This window comes from Brachyhypopomus gauderio, chromosome 3 (assembly GCF_052324685.1).
Source record: "Brachyhypopomus gauderio isolate BG-103 chromosome 3, BGAUD_0.2, whole genome shotgun sequence".
Taxonomy (NCBI): Eukaryota; Metazoa; Chordata; class Actinopteri; order Gymnotiformes; family Hypopomidae; genus Brachyhypopomus; species Brachyhypopomus gauderio.
In genome coordinates, this window is record NC_135213.1 from 29,338,794 (window position 1) to 29,358,903 (window position 20,110).

At 40.2% G+C, this 20,110-nt stretch overlaps 1 protein-coding gene across 19 annotated transcripts in view; it reads left to right on the forward strand.

Moving 5' to 3' along the window:
* Positions 1-17,839: 17,839 nt before the first annotated feature.
* The window catches only part of LOC143511023 (uncharacterized), a 35,839-nt gene continuing 33,568 nt past the window's right edge, over positions 17,840-20,110 (forward strand). For 18 of the 19 annotated variants that reach the window (XM_077000997.1, XM_077001002.1, XM_077001004.1 and 15 more), the window contains exons 1-3: positions 17,840-17,880; positions 18,775-18,884; positions 19,256-19,315. In XM_077000997.1, the coding sequence (XP_076857112.1) occupies positions 18,881-18,884; positions 19,256-19,315 (64 nt within the window). In that variant the 5' untranslated portion in view covers positions 17,840-17,880; positions 18,775-18,880. The remainder of the gene's footprint in view (positions 17,881-18,774; positions 18,885-19,255; positions 19,316-20,110) is intronic. The other variant, XM_077000998.1, reaches the window with a different exon arrangement.

Consider the following 20,110-nt stretch of genomic DNA (forward strand, 5'->3'; position numbering starts at 1 on the left):
AATGTGAGAAACATTTACAGCTTGAGGGATATAGTGATGCTGATTGGGCAGCTGTCAAAAATGACAGGAGAAGCACCACTGTATATTGTTTCAGCCTAACTGAGACTGGTGCAGTAATATCATGAAAGAGCAGGAAGCAGCCAACAGTAGCGCTATCTAGTTGTGAAGCAGAGTACATGGCTCTCCAGCTGCTACTCAGGAGAGCATGTATCTTGTTCAACTACTAAAAGGGATGGATGGTAGTCACCAACATTTACCAGTAAAAATCTATGAGGACAACCAGGGGTCGATAGCACTATCCAAGAACAGGGCCGGCCCTTCCATTAGGCAATATAGGCATGCTAGGGGCGCCTTCTGTCCAGGGGGGTGTGCGTTTTTTTGTTTAGTTTTTTTTATTTTACAAATAAACAATTAATAAATGTGAAAACAAGCAAAGTCCACGTAATCATAATTTCATTGTTTAATAATATTAGTCAAATTAATAGTTATTATAATAACACACAATACCTATCACCCGCGTGCCAACTCGCCCGCCCCCGCACGCTCTGCGCATCTATTATATGTAATATATGTTAATATTGCTTCACCAAAAATTTGAATTTTTCCACTAAATTGGCTTTCAAATCCACTTTTCGTGCTTGAGCGGTGAAAAATCACAATTGACAAAAATATGGTACATACTATGGTCATTGAATCTCATTTTTATTTGAAACAAATCTAAAATGCTGCCAATCTGTAGCAGTGGTGTTTTTCTTTGAAACCAGCTCGCTTGACTCACACTCAATCATCTAACACTCACTAACACTCAATCATCATTGTGGCTTTTCCCCCTCTATGATTAGTGAAAACCACCACTCCATAACCAGTCAATGAGCTCCAACTGCTGACCCTGCCTACAGATCTTTTTAATGGATGCGCAAAAATTCTTAAATTATATAAATATATAAATTCTCCCCGAGTATGTCTGTGTGTCTTCATGTTCAATAAAAGCAGTTGTCTGAGTGTCTGTGCACAAATGTGTGTGTGCTTGTGTGCCCAGTGGTGGATGGTGCTCTGCAGAGGTGGGACCAAGTCAGTGTTTTGCAAGTCTCAAGTAAGTCCAAGTCTTTATCCTCAAGTCCCGAGTCAAGTCTCAAGCAAAGACAGTCAACTCAAGTCAAGTCTCGAGTCAAGACAGGCAACCGTCAAGTCAAGTCCCAAGTCTGAAACTTGGAATTTCATGTCCTTTAGAGTCTTTTTTTTTTCTTTTTTTTTTTTAACCAATGTTGCAGGTATATTTTAAATGTAAATAATAGACATGTGTTTTTTTTATCTGTATTCTCCTCAAATCTTGATAAAATGTGCAACTGAAAACACGAAGTATAAAAAAAATTAAAATTACACCTCTTTATTGCACAGTTCAATTTTTTAAACTTAGCTGCAAAAATATTCATACTTTAAACTACAATTTTCCAGAAATAAATATTCTGTGAAAGTCATAAGTAGAACTCCATGTTCAAATAAAAAGTGCTGATATTTTCACAGTACAATACAAAGAACCATAACGGCATTTTTCCCTCTCTCAGGCATGAAAATCTGTCACCTTTCGGCGAAATTCGCCGTTTTGAAGTCGAAAAGGGTGACCTACGTGAATCGTGTAGATCCGAGGAGTTTTTTGTTTGGGGGGGGGGGGGGTCGGGAGATTATATGTATATATTTTAATTATCATATTGACTTAATAAGCAAACAGAGCACTTCCGAAATTGGCAATTCCAGCAGTTTCCGCCCAGAACCTTCATGGAGACCAAATAGCGTTCAATCACACGAACGTTCTTCATTCATGTTATTCATTTACTGCTAAGCAGGACGAGAAGCAGGACCTAGTGCTACACCGGGGACAAGGCAGAAGAGCGTACATTTACCACTATATTTACCAGATCGTACATTTCCCAGTGGATTTAATTGGGTTATTAATGGTTTCAATCGTTTTCATATTTTGCGGTAAAACAAAGTTACTGCCGTTCGCTACAGCGTTGAACACTGTCAGAAATAGCCACAAGCTCTTGTGATAAATAGGTAGATGGGCATACTAAGTTCGCGTCAACCCCGTGTAGTTAACGGCGACATAAAATGAGAAACAAGATTTTTTTTCTAGTGTGTCTGTAGTTGTAACTGGTGAATCCAGGGACGTGTGAGGATAACATTCGCGCCAGGGCTGAAAAGGTTGAAGATGAAGTTGTAAACGCTTGTCGTTTGAGTCTACCCTGTGCTTTAGCCCATGTTAGAAAATAAAAACACGTGAACCGTGGTATTTTTACACTCATTTTCGCCGCTGATGTATTTATTGGTTCATTAAGACGTAATGGTTTTGACTAAGCCATCCGGAATGGCGAAAACAGCTTCTCGCATTTACGGATCTGGCTCGTACATTGAATCCATTGACAAGACAGTCAAAACATTTTTTTAATGGATTTTACTATATTTTACGGAGCCCGTAAGGTGACATCATGTAAAAAATAATAACGCGTGGCCACGACTTGTTAACGCGTGGGAACGAGATACTAATGTCGCCTTTCACACGCGGCAACAAAGTTTATTTTTCCCAGGGATGTTCGCGAACTGACTGCCCAATGAAGGTAAACCTGGCTTTATATAAAGTAATACTTAATTATCTTGTTCGCACGCGTTAATTATCTCGTTTGCACGCGTTAGTAAGTCGTGGCCACGCGTTATTATATTTTTTACATGATGTCACCTTACGGGCTCCGTAATATTTGGCATCACCTGTCGCTGTATTCTCGTACACCAGCACCCCCCCCCCCCCCCCCCCCCCCATGTCAATGCCCCCCACATCAACGCCCCGTCGCCGTATCCCCATGACGTCACATGCCCCGCCCCCCGGTCTTCTCACCTTTTTAACCCCTGACCCATTTTCATGCCTGCTCTCTTCTCTTATCTGGTTTCTTAGAGAACATGTGTGTCCATGTGTGAGTGACACAAGACAAACAAATATAAGAACTGAACAGTTAACAGGAATCTGCAACTTTAGACATTTCAGTAAACTATTCTGCATTGCATTTGCAAAAGACCAAACTGGCCAAAAGTCTGTATGTCATTTGTGCACGATGAGGCCGTAGAATGATGCCCCCATAGCTGAAAACTCGCTCCACTTTTGTCAATATATTTTTTTCTCGATTTCAAAATCACAATCCATGCTGAGATAGAACTGGATATTATGATGGTGACAGAGAGAGGCTCTCTTACCTGAGTTCAGATACAGAATCCAGGGTTGCCAACCCTCACGCATTGAGCATGAGACACACGCATTTGACCGTCTTCACACGCTCTCACGCCACACATCCGATTTCTCACGCCGAAAAAAAATGTAGTTTACTTACCTCTGATCCACATCTATGATTCAATGAGTTACTAGTTTGCTCTGGCGCCAACCACTGGCAATCGATCGATCGCGATATAATACTTAATTTGTGTCCATTTTACACCCCGCCCGGTAACAATTCACGTTCGCTGACCCCCCCATTTGATTGGTTGTGCTGCAGCTCATGCACACACACGTACAGAGTGTGGAAAAGCAGAGGACCGGTCTGCGTCAGAAGGACGGAAATGAAATTAATGGGGCGCACTTTATAAATATTAATATGCATTTTAAAATTTAGATTTGGGGTTAAAAAATCAAGTCTTTGCAAGTAAACAGGTTCAAGTCCAATTCAAGTCCCAAGTTATTGGTGTAAAAGTCCAAGTCAAGTCTAAGTCTCTGAATATTTTTTCAAGTCAAGTCAAAAGTCTTAATATTGATGACTCGAGTCCAAGTCATGTGACTCGAGTCCCCACCTCTGGTGCTCTGTCACTAGGGTCTGTCCTCTCTCCCCTTCCTGCACCCTATTCAGTCCCAAAGGGGGCTGTGGATCCCGGTAGAGAGTATACTACGTATACGTATACTACTTATACGCTGTGCGCAATTGGCTGCCGCTTCTCGCCGGTGTGTGATTGGTAGTGTAAGAGTTGTACCTGTGTTAAAATTGTAAAGCGACCTTGGGTATCTAGAAAGGCGCTATATAAGTTGAACATTCATTCATTCATTCATTCTTAAATGCCCCATTTTTCAAAGTACATATTTGGCACATTGCGTCACATCACATGGTTAATAGACTGCCACAATTTTACAATTTTTCATCATACTGCCCAATCCTAGTAGGAACTATTATTACCTTAGCTATTCTGTTCATTGCAGATGCACCTTTGAAATAATAAAAATGTTGCAGTAGGCAAATTGCACTGATTTGTACTGGTGGTAGTTTTTATTTTTTTATTTTATTATTAATATTTAAAAGTTGTTCTCTGCACTACTTTATGTAAAATACTTTGTTTTTTAATATTTTTTGTGCAACACCTTTATAGCTTTTATTTGTTATACGGTGATATTTAAGTCATTCGCTTTTTATTTGTTTCTTTAATAGTGATACAATCAACCCGATGATTGATGATGCAGGGGGCACCAACCAAAATCTCACCTAGGGCACCACATTGGTCAGGGCCGGCTCTGTCCAAGAACCTAGTATGTAGACAGAGAAGTGTGTCCACATTTTCGGAGCACCATTGAAAGTACTTATGATTAGAACATTCTTGTAGTAACTAGCTAATGTGCTCACACTTATGTCACTAAAAGAATGACAATGTTTACATACCTGAACACACCCCTATCATCTGACATAATTTCCCTCAAATGCTCCTCTCATCATATGGCAAAGGTTGTCACGTAGGGATATGCCCCCCTCTTCTAGCCGTCTCTCCGGTCCCCTGTTCCACATTCATGTTTTCCTTGTCTGTTTATCCCACCAGGTTTCCCTCTGTCTGTCACGCCCCTGTCGTCAGTGTTCCCACCTGTGTCTAGTTAGTCCCTATTAGTTCTGTGTATTTGTAGTCCCTGTGTTTCCCTAGTACGTTGTCCGTTATTGTATTCATGTACTCCAGTGTTCTCTGCTGTTCTTGTGTTTTGCCTCTCGCTTATGATTATATGCTTTTGTCTGTAAGTAGTGATTTGTTGTTTGCTGTCGTATTGTGCTTAGCCTTCGTTGTACTCTTTCCTTGTCGTGGTTTTTTGTTTTCGTGTTTTCCCGTGTTTTGCTAGTTTTAGTATTCGTGCCTGTGTGTTTAGTTCTAGTTGCTCTGTTTGTTCATCATGTCTCTACGTCTTGGATGTATTCATGTTTTGGACTCTCCTGATGATATGACCCACGCTTTCTTAATGGATTCTGAGTTTGGTATTCCCTTTATTAAATCTCGCTCTCCTCAGCATTTGTGTCCGCCTCCTCGCTCCTCAGCGCAAGCTGCATTACAAAGGTATAGACACATCTGCAGAGAACACCCATCCCAGCAGGCATTTCAATGTTGAATCAATGTTGAATCAACGTTGGATTTGGTGTTGATTTTGAAAAGTGAATCAACGTTGATATGCCAACGTTGTTTCAACGTCATACACTCAACCTTGAATAAACCACAAAACTCACATTCATGATGCTCAAAATTGCATGGGAGAGAAGAAAAAAAACAACTGTAGGCTATGCCATAATGAAAAAAGAACTATTTAATTTTTTTTATTCTCTCTGTAAATTTCTTCTCTGAGAACATGGAACAACAGGACTACAAACAAAATGTCCAGCAATTACAGCATATTGAAGAACCTGCATCAGGCTGAGTATAATGTCAAAAAGATAAATCTTATTTCTTGCGGCCACCACTACCCAACCTCTGGTGCCTACTTGAGGTATTTAGCCATTGTGTCCATTGCCTCCTGTTATGCGATTTTGTGTGTGCTAAGAACAGTGTCTAAAGATGAAAAGCAAACCGTAGGTTAGTTTATAGTCATAAATAATGTACATCCTGTGTACAGTGCCAACAATTTTTTAACGAACGAACATCTCAATTTGTAAAAATATTGAATTTTCATCCACTCGTTTCTCATTTTTGCTCATGCTAGCTAGTTAGGCATCCTCACAACACCTAGCCAGAATAGCTAACCAGCTAGGTGGGGTCGCCTGTTTTAGTAGCTCTATGTGTAAGGAATAATATTGTGCTCCTCAGGTATTGACTAAACTTTGACTTTGCTTACCGTAACCTAACTTTAAAAGTTGCCAAGTGAGCAAAAAAGCCAAACTCAAATGCCTTGATATTAATATATGATACGCTATAATACAGCTCATATTATGTAAGAAGAAAAAATAACATAGATACCTTTACATTTTTTTCCGGGTGAACGCTGGCGTGTCTGTCTGCCGCTGCCCGTAGGTCTTTATTTTATTTTATCTTAAAGCTTGTACCATAAACTCGACCTGACACTGATTTGACACAATGATTTGTCTTTGGCTCATTCTTTTATGGATAATTATTTCAAGAATCTACCTACAAGTGTTGGGTATCATCCAGTACTCTGCTGCTGAACTTCTCCGGCTGCGATTTCACCAGCTCGCACCGTCGTTCTCATTACCGGCGTCTCTGCGCTCCAATGCGGAATTGATTTATATTCCCCGTCGGAAATATATCCACCGAGGGTCTCGCCGGTCTCTACATGAAGACATGTCGGGTCCATTGCGCTCCATCGGGTCTACTACTCGCCACTCCCGCTGTGTCTGTCATGGATTGAGACGGGTAGCGGACCATAGTGTGCTATCCTACCCAGCCCGGTCGGAAGGCACCTCAGCTGGACTCGATACCATCATCATCAACTTCGGTCTACTCAACATCCGTTCACTAACGAGAAAGGGACTTCTTATTCAAGATCTCCTCATTGACTGTAAATACGACTTTTTCTGTTTAACTGAAACATGGCAACAGCAAAATGACTTTACACAACTTAATGAATCGACTCCTGCGGGTTATGTTTACATCAGTAAATCTCGCGAAACTGGCCGAGGAGGAGGCCTCGCGATAATTCACCGCGAGGAATTAAAAGTCTCTCCGGTATCTGCTCCTATTTTTGCCTCATTTGAGGCATTGATCTGTCAACTTGCTGGCTCCACTCCAACCATCATTGCCAACATTTACCGGCCTCTTAAAGGACATTCTTCAGGACTTTGCTGCACTGCTTACATATCTCATCACTCTGTCATCTGCCATTATAGTTATGGGCGATTTTAACATTCATATGGACAATACTAATAATCCTCTCACCAAAGACTTTACATCATGTATGGAGAGTTTCGGACTGCAGCAGTATACTGACAATCCTACTCACTCTAAAGGTCACATTCTGGACCTCGTCTGTTGCTCTGGTGTCACTCCCTTTAACAGTTCAGCAGAAGATCTGGCTATATCTGACCATTTTCTTCTTTTGTACAAGGTCAATCTTCATCTCTCCACCACGAAGCCTTCCCGTCTCATCACCTATCGCAATATCAAGAACATCGATCTAGTCTCCCTCTCTTCCAGCATAACCTCTCATCTGAACTTCCATCAACAAATGGACCCTGATGAACTAGTGTCTTTATATAATACTGGTCTTCAAGCCAGTCTTGGCACTCTTGCCCCGTTAAAATCACATATGGTCCACTTCTCATGTACTGCCCCCTGGTACACATCTGAGCTTCGGCTCTTAAAGGCCAAAGGGCGACAACTCGAGCAATTGTTTCGCAAAACTGGTTTGTCCATTCACAGGGACATGTACCTTTATAAGGATTCATTATCGCGAGCTAAATCTGACTATAATGGTTTAATTGTTTCTATGAAAGGCGACAATAGGTCACTGTATGCACTTTATAACAAAACTGTTCAAGGGCTGGACTTCATTCCACCGCATCTCTGTACTACCACCTTGTGTAATTCTCTAATGTCATTTTTCAATGAGAAAATAGAGACTATTTATAAATCTTTTAGAGCTCAGTCGGTAACTGTAACTGTTCTTGAACCACCCAACTCTTCCCAACCATCTCCTACATTTCCTAGATTAGTCTCCGACTCCTCTCTTTCTCCAACTCATTTGTCATCTTTCTCTCTTCCTTCTATTTCTGAACTCTCTAATCTCATCTCTAAAGCTAAGCAAAAATACTGGAGAAAGTAGTTTCAGCTCAGCTTCACTCTCATTTATCACATAATAGGTTTTACGAAAAATTTCAATCTGGTTTCCGCTCCTCTCACAGTACTGAAACAGCACTTGTTAGAGTAACCAATGATCTCCTCCTTGCAGCTGATTCTGGATTTCTTTCCATTCTTATTCTTCTGGATCTCACTGCTGCCTTCGATACTGTCTGTCATTCCACACTTCTTCATAGACTGTCCTCCATTGGAATAATTCACACACCATTAAATTGGTTCAAATCATATCTTTCTAACCGTACTCAGCCCTATTCTGCAGAAGCGCCCCCCGGTGGGCCCAGCTCTTTACGGCGATATAAAACATATTAAACATTAATGAATCTCCGAACAAAGGCGCTTAAATCAAAATTTCCTATCCCATCTACATGCCTACCGAGTTTCAGCCGTCTACGTGCAGCCGATCGCGAGATATCCGGCTTTGAAGTTGACCACAAAAGTGCACCCCGCTAGGGGGTCTCCCGACATATCCGTTTACAAAACATATTTATGTTGTGAAATGTCTTAATGTTTTGTCACCTAAAAATCGTTTACTAATAAGGCTCTAATTTAAGACCTTAACAGCGTAGATCCGTTGTGGTTAAGTACCTTAAAAAGCTTGCTCACCTCACTGCATAATTTTACGAAATCCGCTTCCTGAATGAGACACTCTGACAAATCTGCCCCCTAAGCGTCACAGAAGCATTCTTAACGCTGATTTGACCCCTCATTACAAAGCTGCAGCGGTTCTGCTTTGATTTGAGTGGTTTTTATTGGTCTAAAGGGGGGTAGTGTCTTTGAATGACAGGTTTTTCAACCTCTCCCCCGGCGAGGTGCGAAGGGGAGGGGGGGGGAGGGTTAACCAATAAGCCCACAGAGACAAGCTGGAGCCTCAGAAGTGACTGGAAGTTGTTCTAACCAATAGTTTACTTCCTTCTGAAGCTAACCAGCCCTCATATGACATGATTGGTAAAGTATATTTTTAAATTGAGCCCTCAGAAACTGGCGCTTCATTTCCAATTTCGGCCGCTACCATAGCAACATAAGCTAACCCTTTGCCAGGGCTCTCAAGTTTTGGATTCATGTCAGAGTGTGAGAGTTGTTGACGGGGGGTGGCAAACGTTAATTGTTGAGCGAGAGGGGGTGTGGCGAACGTGAGTTGTTGAGCGGGGGGGGGGGGGGGGGGGGGGTGGCGAACGTAAGTTGTTGAGCGTTGTGGGGGTTTGTATATCGCGATCGATCGCCAGTGGAGGGCGACATAGATATGGATCGGAGGTAAATAAACTAGATTTTTTTTTCTCACCATGTGAAATCGGAAGTGTGGCGTGTGAGCGTGTGAAGACGGTCAAATGCGTGGATTATTTTGTTCGTTTTTATGCGGATTGTGGATACTTTTGAACATAAACGGATTACTTTGTGTGGAATATATGGGCAATTTTCGGAATTTTCGCCAACCCGGAAGTGAGACGGTACACCGGCTACGACGCGATTCTACGTACTGAGTAACAATGGATAATTTTTCATACGCGATATTGTACAAAATATATATTCTAATACTAAACATTAACTAAGCGTTAGGTTATAAACAGTTTTGGAGCTTTTGAGTGCTGGAGTACTCTGTATCGTGTCGGATGCTACTGGAGTTGGCTACGGTAACCTAGCTTATGCTGTCGGACTATATTGGACATAAATATGATATCATAACGTCCATATTTGGACATGAAATTTAGTCATTGGAATTTTCTGGTCTTTCTGTAATATGTGCAGCGTTGTTGTTTGAAATGGCTCATCGGTTTCGTGTATGGAATTTGTTAGCATGTTAGCTTGGTTGGCTAAGGGTGTGTACCGGGTGTGGCACATACTTAGCACATTTGGACAGGGTGTGGTGAACTTGACATTCCTTGGAACAAAGTGGAATAACTTTGCAATGCTTGCATGGATTTGCTTCATTTTTTCTGTGTTGTTAGAAAAGACCCTATCGAAACTTTTTTTTTTGCAATTTCAAATAAGGGATTGGAATAACTATGTGAATATACATTCCAGTCATGTTCAAGTCAAAATTTTTGACATTCCTGGCATATTAGCATTTGTAATAGAGGCTCTAAAATAAACCAAATTATGTGAATATGATATTGAAGTGAATCAGTATGTTCCTCCAACTGTCTACTTCAGTTTGAGCCATGAATGATAATTTTCCTATATGTACAACTTGAGATATCTAGTGTTGAAGTGTACTAGTACCATTCGCTCAAAGATGGCTGCCAACCAACGTCAAGCGTTAAAGGGGGGTCCGATGCAACCTTCACCTCTCAACCTTCTCCTGTTATCACTGGCGTCCCTCAGGGCTCTGTCCTCGGCCCCCTTCTGTTCATAGTATATCTTCTCCCCCTAGGTAATATTTTCCGCAAATATGATATCAATTTTCACTGCTATGCTGATGACATCCAGCTCTATATCTCTAGTAAGCCCAATTCCAACTTTCACACGCCCTCTCTTACTGAGTGTTTATCTGAAATTAAGACCTGGTTCTCTCACAACTACCTCAAATTAAATGGTGGTAAAACTGAGGTGCTACTTGTTGGCACCAAATCAAATCTCTCCAAAGCAAATAATTTCTCCCTCACTATTGATAATTGTTCTGTTTCTCCTTTAGTTCAGGTAAAGAGCCTGGGTGTCATCCTGGACAATACTCTATCATTCCAATCTCACATCAACAATATCACACGATCTGCTTATTTTCACCTCCGAAATATCAATCGTCTCCGTCCTTCTCTTTCCCCTCACACTACTGCTATTCTGGTTCACAGTCTTGTTACTTCACGCCTGGATTATTGCAATTCTCTTATTTTTGGTCTTCCCCTCAAATCACTAAACAAACTTCAAATGGTTCAAAACTCAGCTGCACGTATTATTTCAAGAACACCATCCTTCCATGACATCACTCCTGTTCTGCACCAGCTACACTGGCTCCCAGTTACACAACACATACAATACAAAATCCTTCTCGTCACTTTCAAAGCAATTCATAATCTCGCCCCTCCATATATATTAGACCTTATTAACATCACCTCTCACCCACGATCACCTGCTTCTACACACCTGTCTGTCCCCATTACACACCTCAGCACCATGGGCGGTCGGGCATTCAGTAGCTCTGCCCCTAGATTGTGGAATGCTCTTCCACCAGACTTGAGAAACTCTCAATCAATCATACATTTTAAGTCGGGTCTCAAAACTCATCTTTTTAAATCTGCTTATAACTGCTGATCTCTATGGTCTGTTCATTATTCATTTTATTGTTATATCTTATTTTGTTTTTACTATCTGCTGTTTTTACTGTATTATTTCTATTTTGCTCCATGTAAGGTGACCTTGAGTGCCAGAAAGGCCTCACAGTTGCTCTGCCTGATGTCGAATACTTTCTCCTGCTCTATTTAAACTTGTTGATTTGGCATTGCGAAGTTTTGTTTCCCATGACCCATCTGTGCCTTTAGGAGGAGAACATCCCATCCACAGATGGTCAGAAGAACAGAAAACAAATATCCCTTTGACAGTCAAGAGGTCTCAATCTGCTGTTGAATTTATCATTATTGCAGTTTGAGAGTTCCACCAACTTGCCAATTGTGTCTCCTTATTCAACACTATATGACTCAAGAGTTAATGTGCCTGTCAATAGTGCATACAGTGCATGTTTAGTCATTTACATTGTTAAATTGTCTGTATTTACTCTGTACGTCTTATCATCAGTCAAGGTCTTTGTCATGAGTTGAGCATTCCAACATTTGAACATTCCTCTTCACCAAGTGCTCCAGGGTGTTTAGCAGGCAGTGAGAACCTCACTGATGTGTTACCGTACTGCTACCTGTGCTGTTTCAGGTGACATGTGACCATCTTGAAGAGAAATGTGTAGCTAGCTGCAGATCTTCGACATGGACGTGGATGTTAAGGCTTGAATGGAAGTCTCCTGTGAAAATCATCTGTTTTCCTACTGCACTACGTGGTTGAGTTATTTGGAACTGGATGAGTTTGAGATATCTGGTACAGAGGTTTGTGAGAAAGAAAATTACAGTCATTTGTCAAGAATGGCAATGCCCCACACATCTAGTTTATCTACATACTGGAGATATTCCTATAGTTACATTGTGAAATAGAACACAACATAAGAAATGCAATAAATTCTTGTGGTACCATTTGTTACAACACGCACAGAGTAAAGTGTTTTTTGGAGAAGCAACTGAAAATGGTTTGCACATCAAGGGGGACAGCGTGTACTATTCTGGGAAATGTGGTTTTTGGCTAACTAAAATAAAATAACCCAATTAGATTTGTGTGGACTGCTTATATCAAATATAGCAAATCTTATAAAAAACACAATGCAATGCAAGATGCAAGTCTTTAACCTTTAATCTGATTGGATGATTAGTACCATCTTCTTGTATTTTTTAGTTTGACTTGTTCCTTCCCATTATGGATCCTTTATCTGCACCATGTATGACAGTGAACACATGGAGGAACAAAGGTAGCCAAGGGAGTCCAAACAAACAATTTACTATTATTATTATTATTATTATATTATTATTATTATTATTATTATTATTATTATTATTTACAGTTCACATGCTGACTGAGAGAAATTAAAATAAGATTACAATGCATAACAAGGACCTTATGAATTCTTAATATAGTAATGGCACACCATTTTTAACCTAGCCACTAGGGTGCACACACCAGTGTATTTTAGTGCCAGTCCCAAGCCTGGATACATAGGGAGGGTAGCGTCAGGAAGGGCATCCAGTGTAAAAACTGCGCCAAATCAAATGATGTGGATCAAAAATAGAAATTTCATACCAAGGAGCAAGGCCAGGAGCATTGGTGGTGGTTTCAAACTATTCTATCTTGGTATAGACAGGAAGAGAAATGGAGTAGGGGTAATCCTGAAGGATGAGTTTAGTAAAAGTGTAGTGGAGGTAAAGAGAGTAAGAGACAGGGTGATCTGTGTAAAGTTAAAGATTGATGGGGTGATGATGAATGTCTCGGGGCTGTAGATAAGGGTATGCCTGGCATCAGAATGGTATATCTGGCTGACCGGAGGAACAAGGAGGCCTTGGCCCGAGGACCCTGGCAGGGAAGGGGTGATGGGTTGATACCTCACCCCAACACCTCACCTCATGTGGCCCACCAATGAGACCTAACATGCAACTCTTGTCACGGAAGTATGATGTAATCATGTAACAAAATGGTGTAAGAACTATGGTCTGTGAGAGAGGGGCACCTTTCTCTTGCAGATGCTCTTGACTGCACGTAACAGAGATCTCTGGATCGATCCATATTTTTCTATTCTTTCTTTTGTCTCTAACAAACTTTGCACTTTGATACCATACTCAACTGCCCTTGACTATTCTTGCTCATCATTAAGGTTCAAATTTCCACGACAGTATAGATCAGGTTTTTAAAGTACACTATTGATACAGATATGGAATACAGATAATGAAACATACTTTATTTCTATGAATTTTATATTTTCACATGGATAAAAATTATCACAAAAATCTAGCATAAAAATGAGCACATTTATTGAATATTTTTCAAATCAGTTCTGACATCCACATTCAGATTAATGCATTTTTATCCCCCATGTACCTGAACAGGTCTGGTGATCAGGCTATATGACAGCTGTCCTCTCAGCAGCTTTTCAAACACAGCACGGCACATTTTAGTTTATTTGTGCTTTTATCACTATTCATTATCAAGACAATACTGACACTTACTGGTTGTATTCTGTAGTACAACCACAAACGTGCTTAACAAGGTCTGACGTAAACTGACGAGCGGGGTCAGCGGATGCTGAAACACATAGTGCAAAGTGGTCGCCACTTTCTGCAGAGTCAATCACTACATACATCCAAACTTCATGTGGCTTTCAGATGAGCTCAAGAACAGTGTGCAAAGAGCTTCATAGAATGGTTTTCCATGGTTGAGCAGCTGCATCCAAGCCATACATCACCAAGTGCAATGCAAAGAGTCGGATGCAGTAGTGTGAAGCATGCCGCCACTGAACAGAGCAGTGGAGGAGTGTTCTCTGGAGTGACAAATAGCGCTTCTCCATCCATCTGATGGATGAGTCTGGGTTTGGCGGTTGCCAGGAGAACGGTACTTATCTAACTGCATTGTCTCAAGTGTAAAGTTTGGTGGAGGGGGGATTATGGTGTGGGGTTGTTTTTTTAAGAGCTGAGCTCAGCCCTTTACTTTCAGTGAAAGGAACACTGAATGCTTCAGCATACCATCTATCTAGATCAGATTTGTGTAGTGTCAGAAATGTAAAATTCTCGCTGCTGTACGCTGGCTGGCTACAGTCAGTTGTAACACCAGATCCACAGAGCAATAAGGAGGTGGACACACATGCTGAGAAGAGTGAGATTTAATATGGGCAGTTCCAAAGTTCCATAATCATTAAGGCAGTTCAGGGTCAAATTATCAGGTTGTTCAGATAGAGACAGACGATTAACATGGATGCACCACAATAAATTCTCAAAGAAACACTAACATGAACAGCTGTATATAGAACAAAGATCAGCAAACGAAAATGGGAAATGGAGGGCTTAAACACCAAACACTAACTGGACACTAAACAAGGAACACCTGAGAACAATTACAAGGGGTTACAGAACATTAAGCAGGGGAGACCAGGAAGTAAACAGAAACACATGGAATAAGACTTGACAGACAGGAGGGAGGCGGGGTTGATTTATATTTAAATAGACTCCATATAGATGCATTTAGAGATAAACTGACAGATTTTGGCCTAGTCGTAGTAATATCAGTGAAGGTTTTAAATAATTTAGAAAGAAAACAATACCAGTCAACAAAATGTTTATTGATCACTTCTTTTAGTGCATGATACTGACAAATAGCAGTAAATTATCAGTCAACAAAAATGAAATCTACAACACAAATTCTCAAAATAAGACTTTAATTATCCCAGCAGATTTGGATAATTCATTAAGAATGAAAATCCCAATAAACAACATAGGGCACATAAGAACAAAACGAGGGGAGTCAGATTCTGCCGTGGAGTCGGAATTCGGCACAACACATGTTGGTTTGAAAAAATGTCTCCGTCGTGACTGCTGCTTGCATGTGCTAAATAAAAATTAGCACTTCCTTTGATTTACAATTTGACTTACCACCTAATTAACTTTCTGCTCAGCCCCCTGATGGAGGAAGAAAAATCTACAGAAAAGCCGCACCTTATTATAAGCCGCATGGTTCAAATTGTGGGGGAAAAAGTAGCAGTTTATTGTCTGAAAAATATGGTAATTGTGCTTATGTCATATATGTTATGCGGCGGTACGCGGACCCGCATAAACCACATAGGGTTGTATTAAACCCAAACCCCAAAACAAAACAAAAAACTGAGACCACCGCCAAAGGGCTCGCGGAAAAAGACACAAAAGAAAATGCCTTCGTGTAGGCAACAGGAAGGAAAACCACCAACAGAAAAGAAACAAAATAATGACGCGGAATAAACTCAACGCGAGGTAAGTAGCCTACGAAAACAGCGCAAAATAAAAGAAACGCGGAACTGCTCAACACGAAGAATGATAACAAAAGGGAAACAAAAACCGCTGGGGGAAGAACCGGCTCACCAATAACGGCGAAAATAAAAAAACTTCCCAAAACGGTAAGAGAAGAGACAAGAGAAAAAATACAGCAGGGGGAAAACTTGAGATGGACCCAAAAGGGCGCAGAAGTGAGAACACTTGAAAAACAGCTCGAGAGAAGAGAGAGGCAAAAGCAACGGGGAGAATACCAGGAAAAACATTAGAGAACAAACAACTCAGCGAAGAAGAAATGACAGCGGACTCCCTAAGTAGGGAGCAAGTCAGCTGCATCTCATCTTTGCTGATTGCGTCTCCTAGATGTAGACCATGACCGCCCTCTGGTGGTCATGGGCATAGCAGTGCTGGGGCCTGCCCTGACAATATATATATATATATATATATATATATATATATATATATATATATATATATATATATATATATATATCAGATTAAAATTTAGTTTGATTTCAGTATGTGACGTAGTGGAATATCCATATAACAAATACATGTATTGCAGGTTTCCCATTAATCAAGAATCACCATTTTAGTTAACGTAGCTTAGCTTACCTTAGTTAGTTGGAGGGAAACGTTTTATTGCCTTTTTCCTCCTGATATTCAAATTCAAAGTGATGGCACTTGTGATATTTGTGCAATAACATAGTGGGAGTGATTCAGGTTGTCACGTGGTTTCTGTTCTGTGGTATTACTTTTTTACTAATGTTCTTTATAAAAGAGTGAACTTGGTTCCCCATATCTCTGTGTATATTTGCTTAATGAATTTTCATTAATAAATTAATTTCATAAGTCATAAATTTTGTTTATGTAAGATATCGATATTGCAGGGTCTGTTCAGTATTGTGAGTGTGGTGGAGAACGTCTGGGATGGTGTTAGTGTGGTGGAGTACGTCTGTAATGGTGTGAGTGTGGTGGAGTATGTCTGTGATGGCGTGGTGTATGGTGAAAGAAGCTTGCTAGACCAGTTTCCCCACCCGTCCTGTGGAATGCTTTTTAAGATCCGATGGTTGTTTACATAATTTGCTGAATTTAAAATACTTTCAAATTTCTTTTAACATTTATTTTTTATTATTATTTTCAGTGGTAGTAGTATTATCAGCAGCCTGATAAAACAGAGAATGCCTGGGTTATATATTGAGGGAGCCCATAGGTGACTAATGCACATTTCTGAACTTATTTTAGAAACAACCAAAACTTTCATGATGGAATCAGTGACTACATGACAAACCCAAATAGTGTAATGTTCCACTGGCCCTCGTCATCTCTGCATTTTGGGTCTGTGAAATATGGCCCTAAACAGTGGCTGCTGACTTAGAAGCTTAGAGTCTTTTGTCAAAAAAGGCAACAATTCCTTCCTCCTGCACAGCTGGTTAATCTGCATATTACAGGTAAAACACAGTACATGATGCAGGAAATATAATAAAAATATGTAGTGACATTTGCCCCACACACACACACACACACACACACACACATGCCAGACCTTTCTTGGGGAAATGTATTGAGTGTTATTTGGATATATATCCAAATAATAAATATAATGATACATTTGTAAGAGAATGTAATGTTCTTGTGTGTGTGTGTGTGTGTGTGTGTGTGTGTGTGTGTGTGTGTGTGTGTGTGTGTGTGTGTGTGTGTGTGTGAGTGTGTGGTTTATTTCACTGCACTGATCCTCCACTGCTTAAGACGCTAAAAGATCTTTGGGGCTGTGAAGGTATACATATAGCACAGGTGTACATACAGTACAGGTGCACATACACTACATGTGTACATACTACATACAGTACCTGTGTACATACAGTACTATGTCCAGAGTGGAAGTTTAATATTAATCCCAAGGTGTTTGTGCTACATGACACATCTAGCAAGTAAATGTTTGAGTGCTCACATTTCACATTTTAGTTGAAGAAATAAGAGAACAATGTGATGTGTCAGGAGAGGCAGTGTTCATAAATTATAATAAAGTTCAGTGAAACGGGTAGAACCTTATAGTGATGTTACATGTGATGGTTCCAAACTAACACTGTGAGGGAGAAGGCAGTCATTTATAAGCAGAGAAACTCAGTTAATCTAGCATATCAGGTTCATCTAGTTTACAACTGCATATTTCAGATGTCTTTGACGTCACACTATATATATATATATATATCTCATACTGCTCTTCCCATCAAGAGTCTCAAATGAAACGCACATCCTGGTAAGTCAAGAGCTGATTTCATTTGATATTTAATTAGTTTTTTGATGCCAGAATCTCACATTGAGTACAAAATTGTCCGTGTTTAAAAAATCTTTCCTGTTACTGCTATACATGCAATAAAATACTCAGATATTATATAAAATATTATAAAAACATACTACAGCTTGTAATTATGTATGCTTATCATGCAGTCAAGATTACACCTGAAGAACACATTCAGTTAATAACCTAGATCTTAACTAATTATCTAACTAATTATTACCTTACTTTTGCTCCAAGCTGGCAGTTACATTTTTCTCCTGAATTTATCTCCACTCACATGTTAGAGTAAATATGCAGGCATCACCCTGCATATCTTCACATCTTCATTAGATGAAAAAGCTAATCAGTTGTGACAATGCAGCATAAGTCTGGCGATTTCAGTGTGTTCACACATATCTGATTTAAAGTCATTGGCAGTTCACTGGCAGTTTTATTAGGCGTGTTCTACCAGGGAAACCATCAAACTGTGATTCGCTAAGGCCACGTCTGGGGTTCAGTACAGCTGAGGGTTCAGTACTGCTGAGATTTTGAGCTGCTCATTGTAGGTTCAATTGGAATAAATCAGTTGAGGTGATTTAATAAAAGAATGATGTTATTGCTGCTTATGTGTACAAGACTGACAACACGGATCAAGACATTCTGCAAAAGGACCAACACCAACAGAACATTTAGAAGATGCTGCCTCAGAAATACACTATTTTCCTCATATTTGTCATGCAAAGTGTATGTGATCCTGGGTGTATGTGACCCTGGGTGCTCTCTCTGTGAAATGAAGAAAGTTCTTCCATCTTTACTGTTGTAGATTTTTCAGTCCTGATTAATCTTATGTTCACACTTGTCTGTGTTGTACAGTTTCTGGGTTGCTGTTCATAGTTTTATTAATAATCCACACTAGCTAGTGTGACGGGCGAGGAAAAAAGGAAGCGATCACGCCAGTTGCAAGGAAAAGGAGGATTTAATGGGTAACGTGCATCAACTACAAACCCATGACATTAAGGATTAAGGAAACACTAATCAGTGGTCAACTGGTACAAAGACAAGACATATATAGATGGACAAAAAGCCCTCAGGTGCTGGGTCAGGTCCCAACTGAGGGACGAACACAATGCAACAACAGGGCAACATAACGGGTTGCTGTTTATACTTTTCTTAATAATCAACATTAGCTGGGTTGCTGTTCATACTTTTCATAATAATCCACATTAGCTGGGTTGCTGTTCATACTTTTCATAAAATTCCTTATTAGCTGGGTTGCTGTTCATGCTTTGCTGCTTAACTATGTTGTGGATTTTTACATTTTAAATCTTATTTTGTGCTTTTTCTGTGTTTGTAGATGTCGGACACCTAATGGGGTATCCACTACTGCTGTGTTTGCTGGCTCTGGCCTTTGCCAGTAAGTTAATGTACTGGAAGGGTTGTGAACAGTAAGAAATGGGTTTACTGATATTGTGTTAATCTTTTTTTAAACCTTTCATTAATCTTTTGTTACAGGGTAAATTCTACTTTAATGTACAATGAGGAAAATAAGTATTTATACACACTGTGACTTTGCAAGTTCTCCCACTTTGAAATCATGGAGGGGTCTGAGACATAATAAAAAAAAATCCAGAAATCACAATGTATGATTTTTTTATTAATTTATTTGTGTGTTTTGGCTGTAAATAAGTTTTTGAACACCTGTGAAAATCAATGTTAATTGCTTTTGTTTGCAATTACAGAGGTCAAACATTTCCTGTAGTTTTTCACCAGGTTTGCACACACCGCAGCAGGGATTTTGGCCCATTCCTCCACACAGATCTTATCCAGATCAGCCAGGTTTCTGGACTGTCGCTGAGAAACATGGAGTTTGAGCTCCGTCCAAAAATTTTCTATAGGGTTTAGGTCTGGAGACTGGCTAGGCCACTCCAGAACCTTGATATGCTTCTTACAGAGCCACTCCTTGGTTATCCTGGCTGTGTGCTTTGGGTCATTGTCATGTTAAAAGACCCAGCCATGACCCATCTTCAATGCTCTAACTGAGGGAAGGAGGTTGTTTCTCAAAATCTTGCAATACATGGCTCTAGTCATCCTCTCCTTAATACAGTGCAGTCATCCTGTCCTATGTGCACAAAAACACCACCAAAGCATGATGCTTCCACCTCCATTCCTGTTTATAGGGATGTAGGGATGGTGTTTTTGGGATGGTACT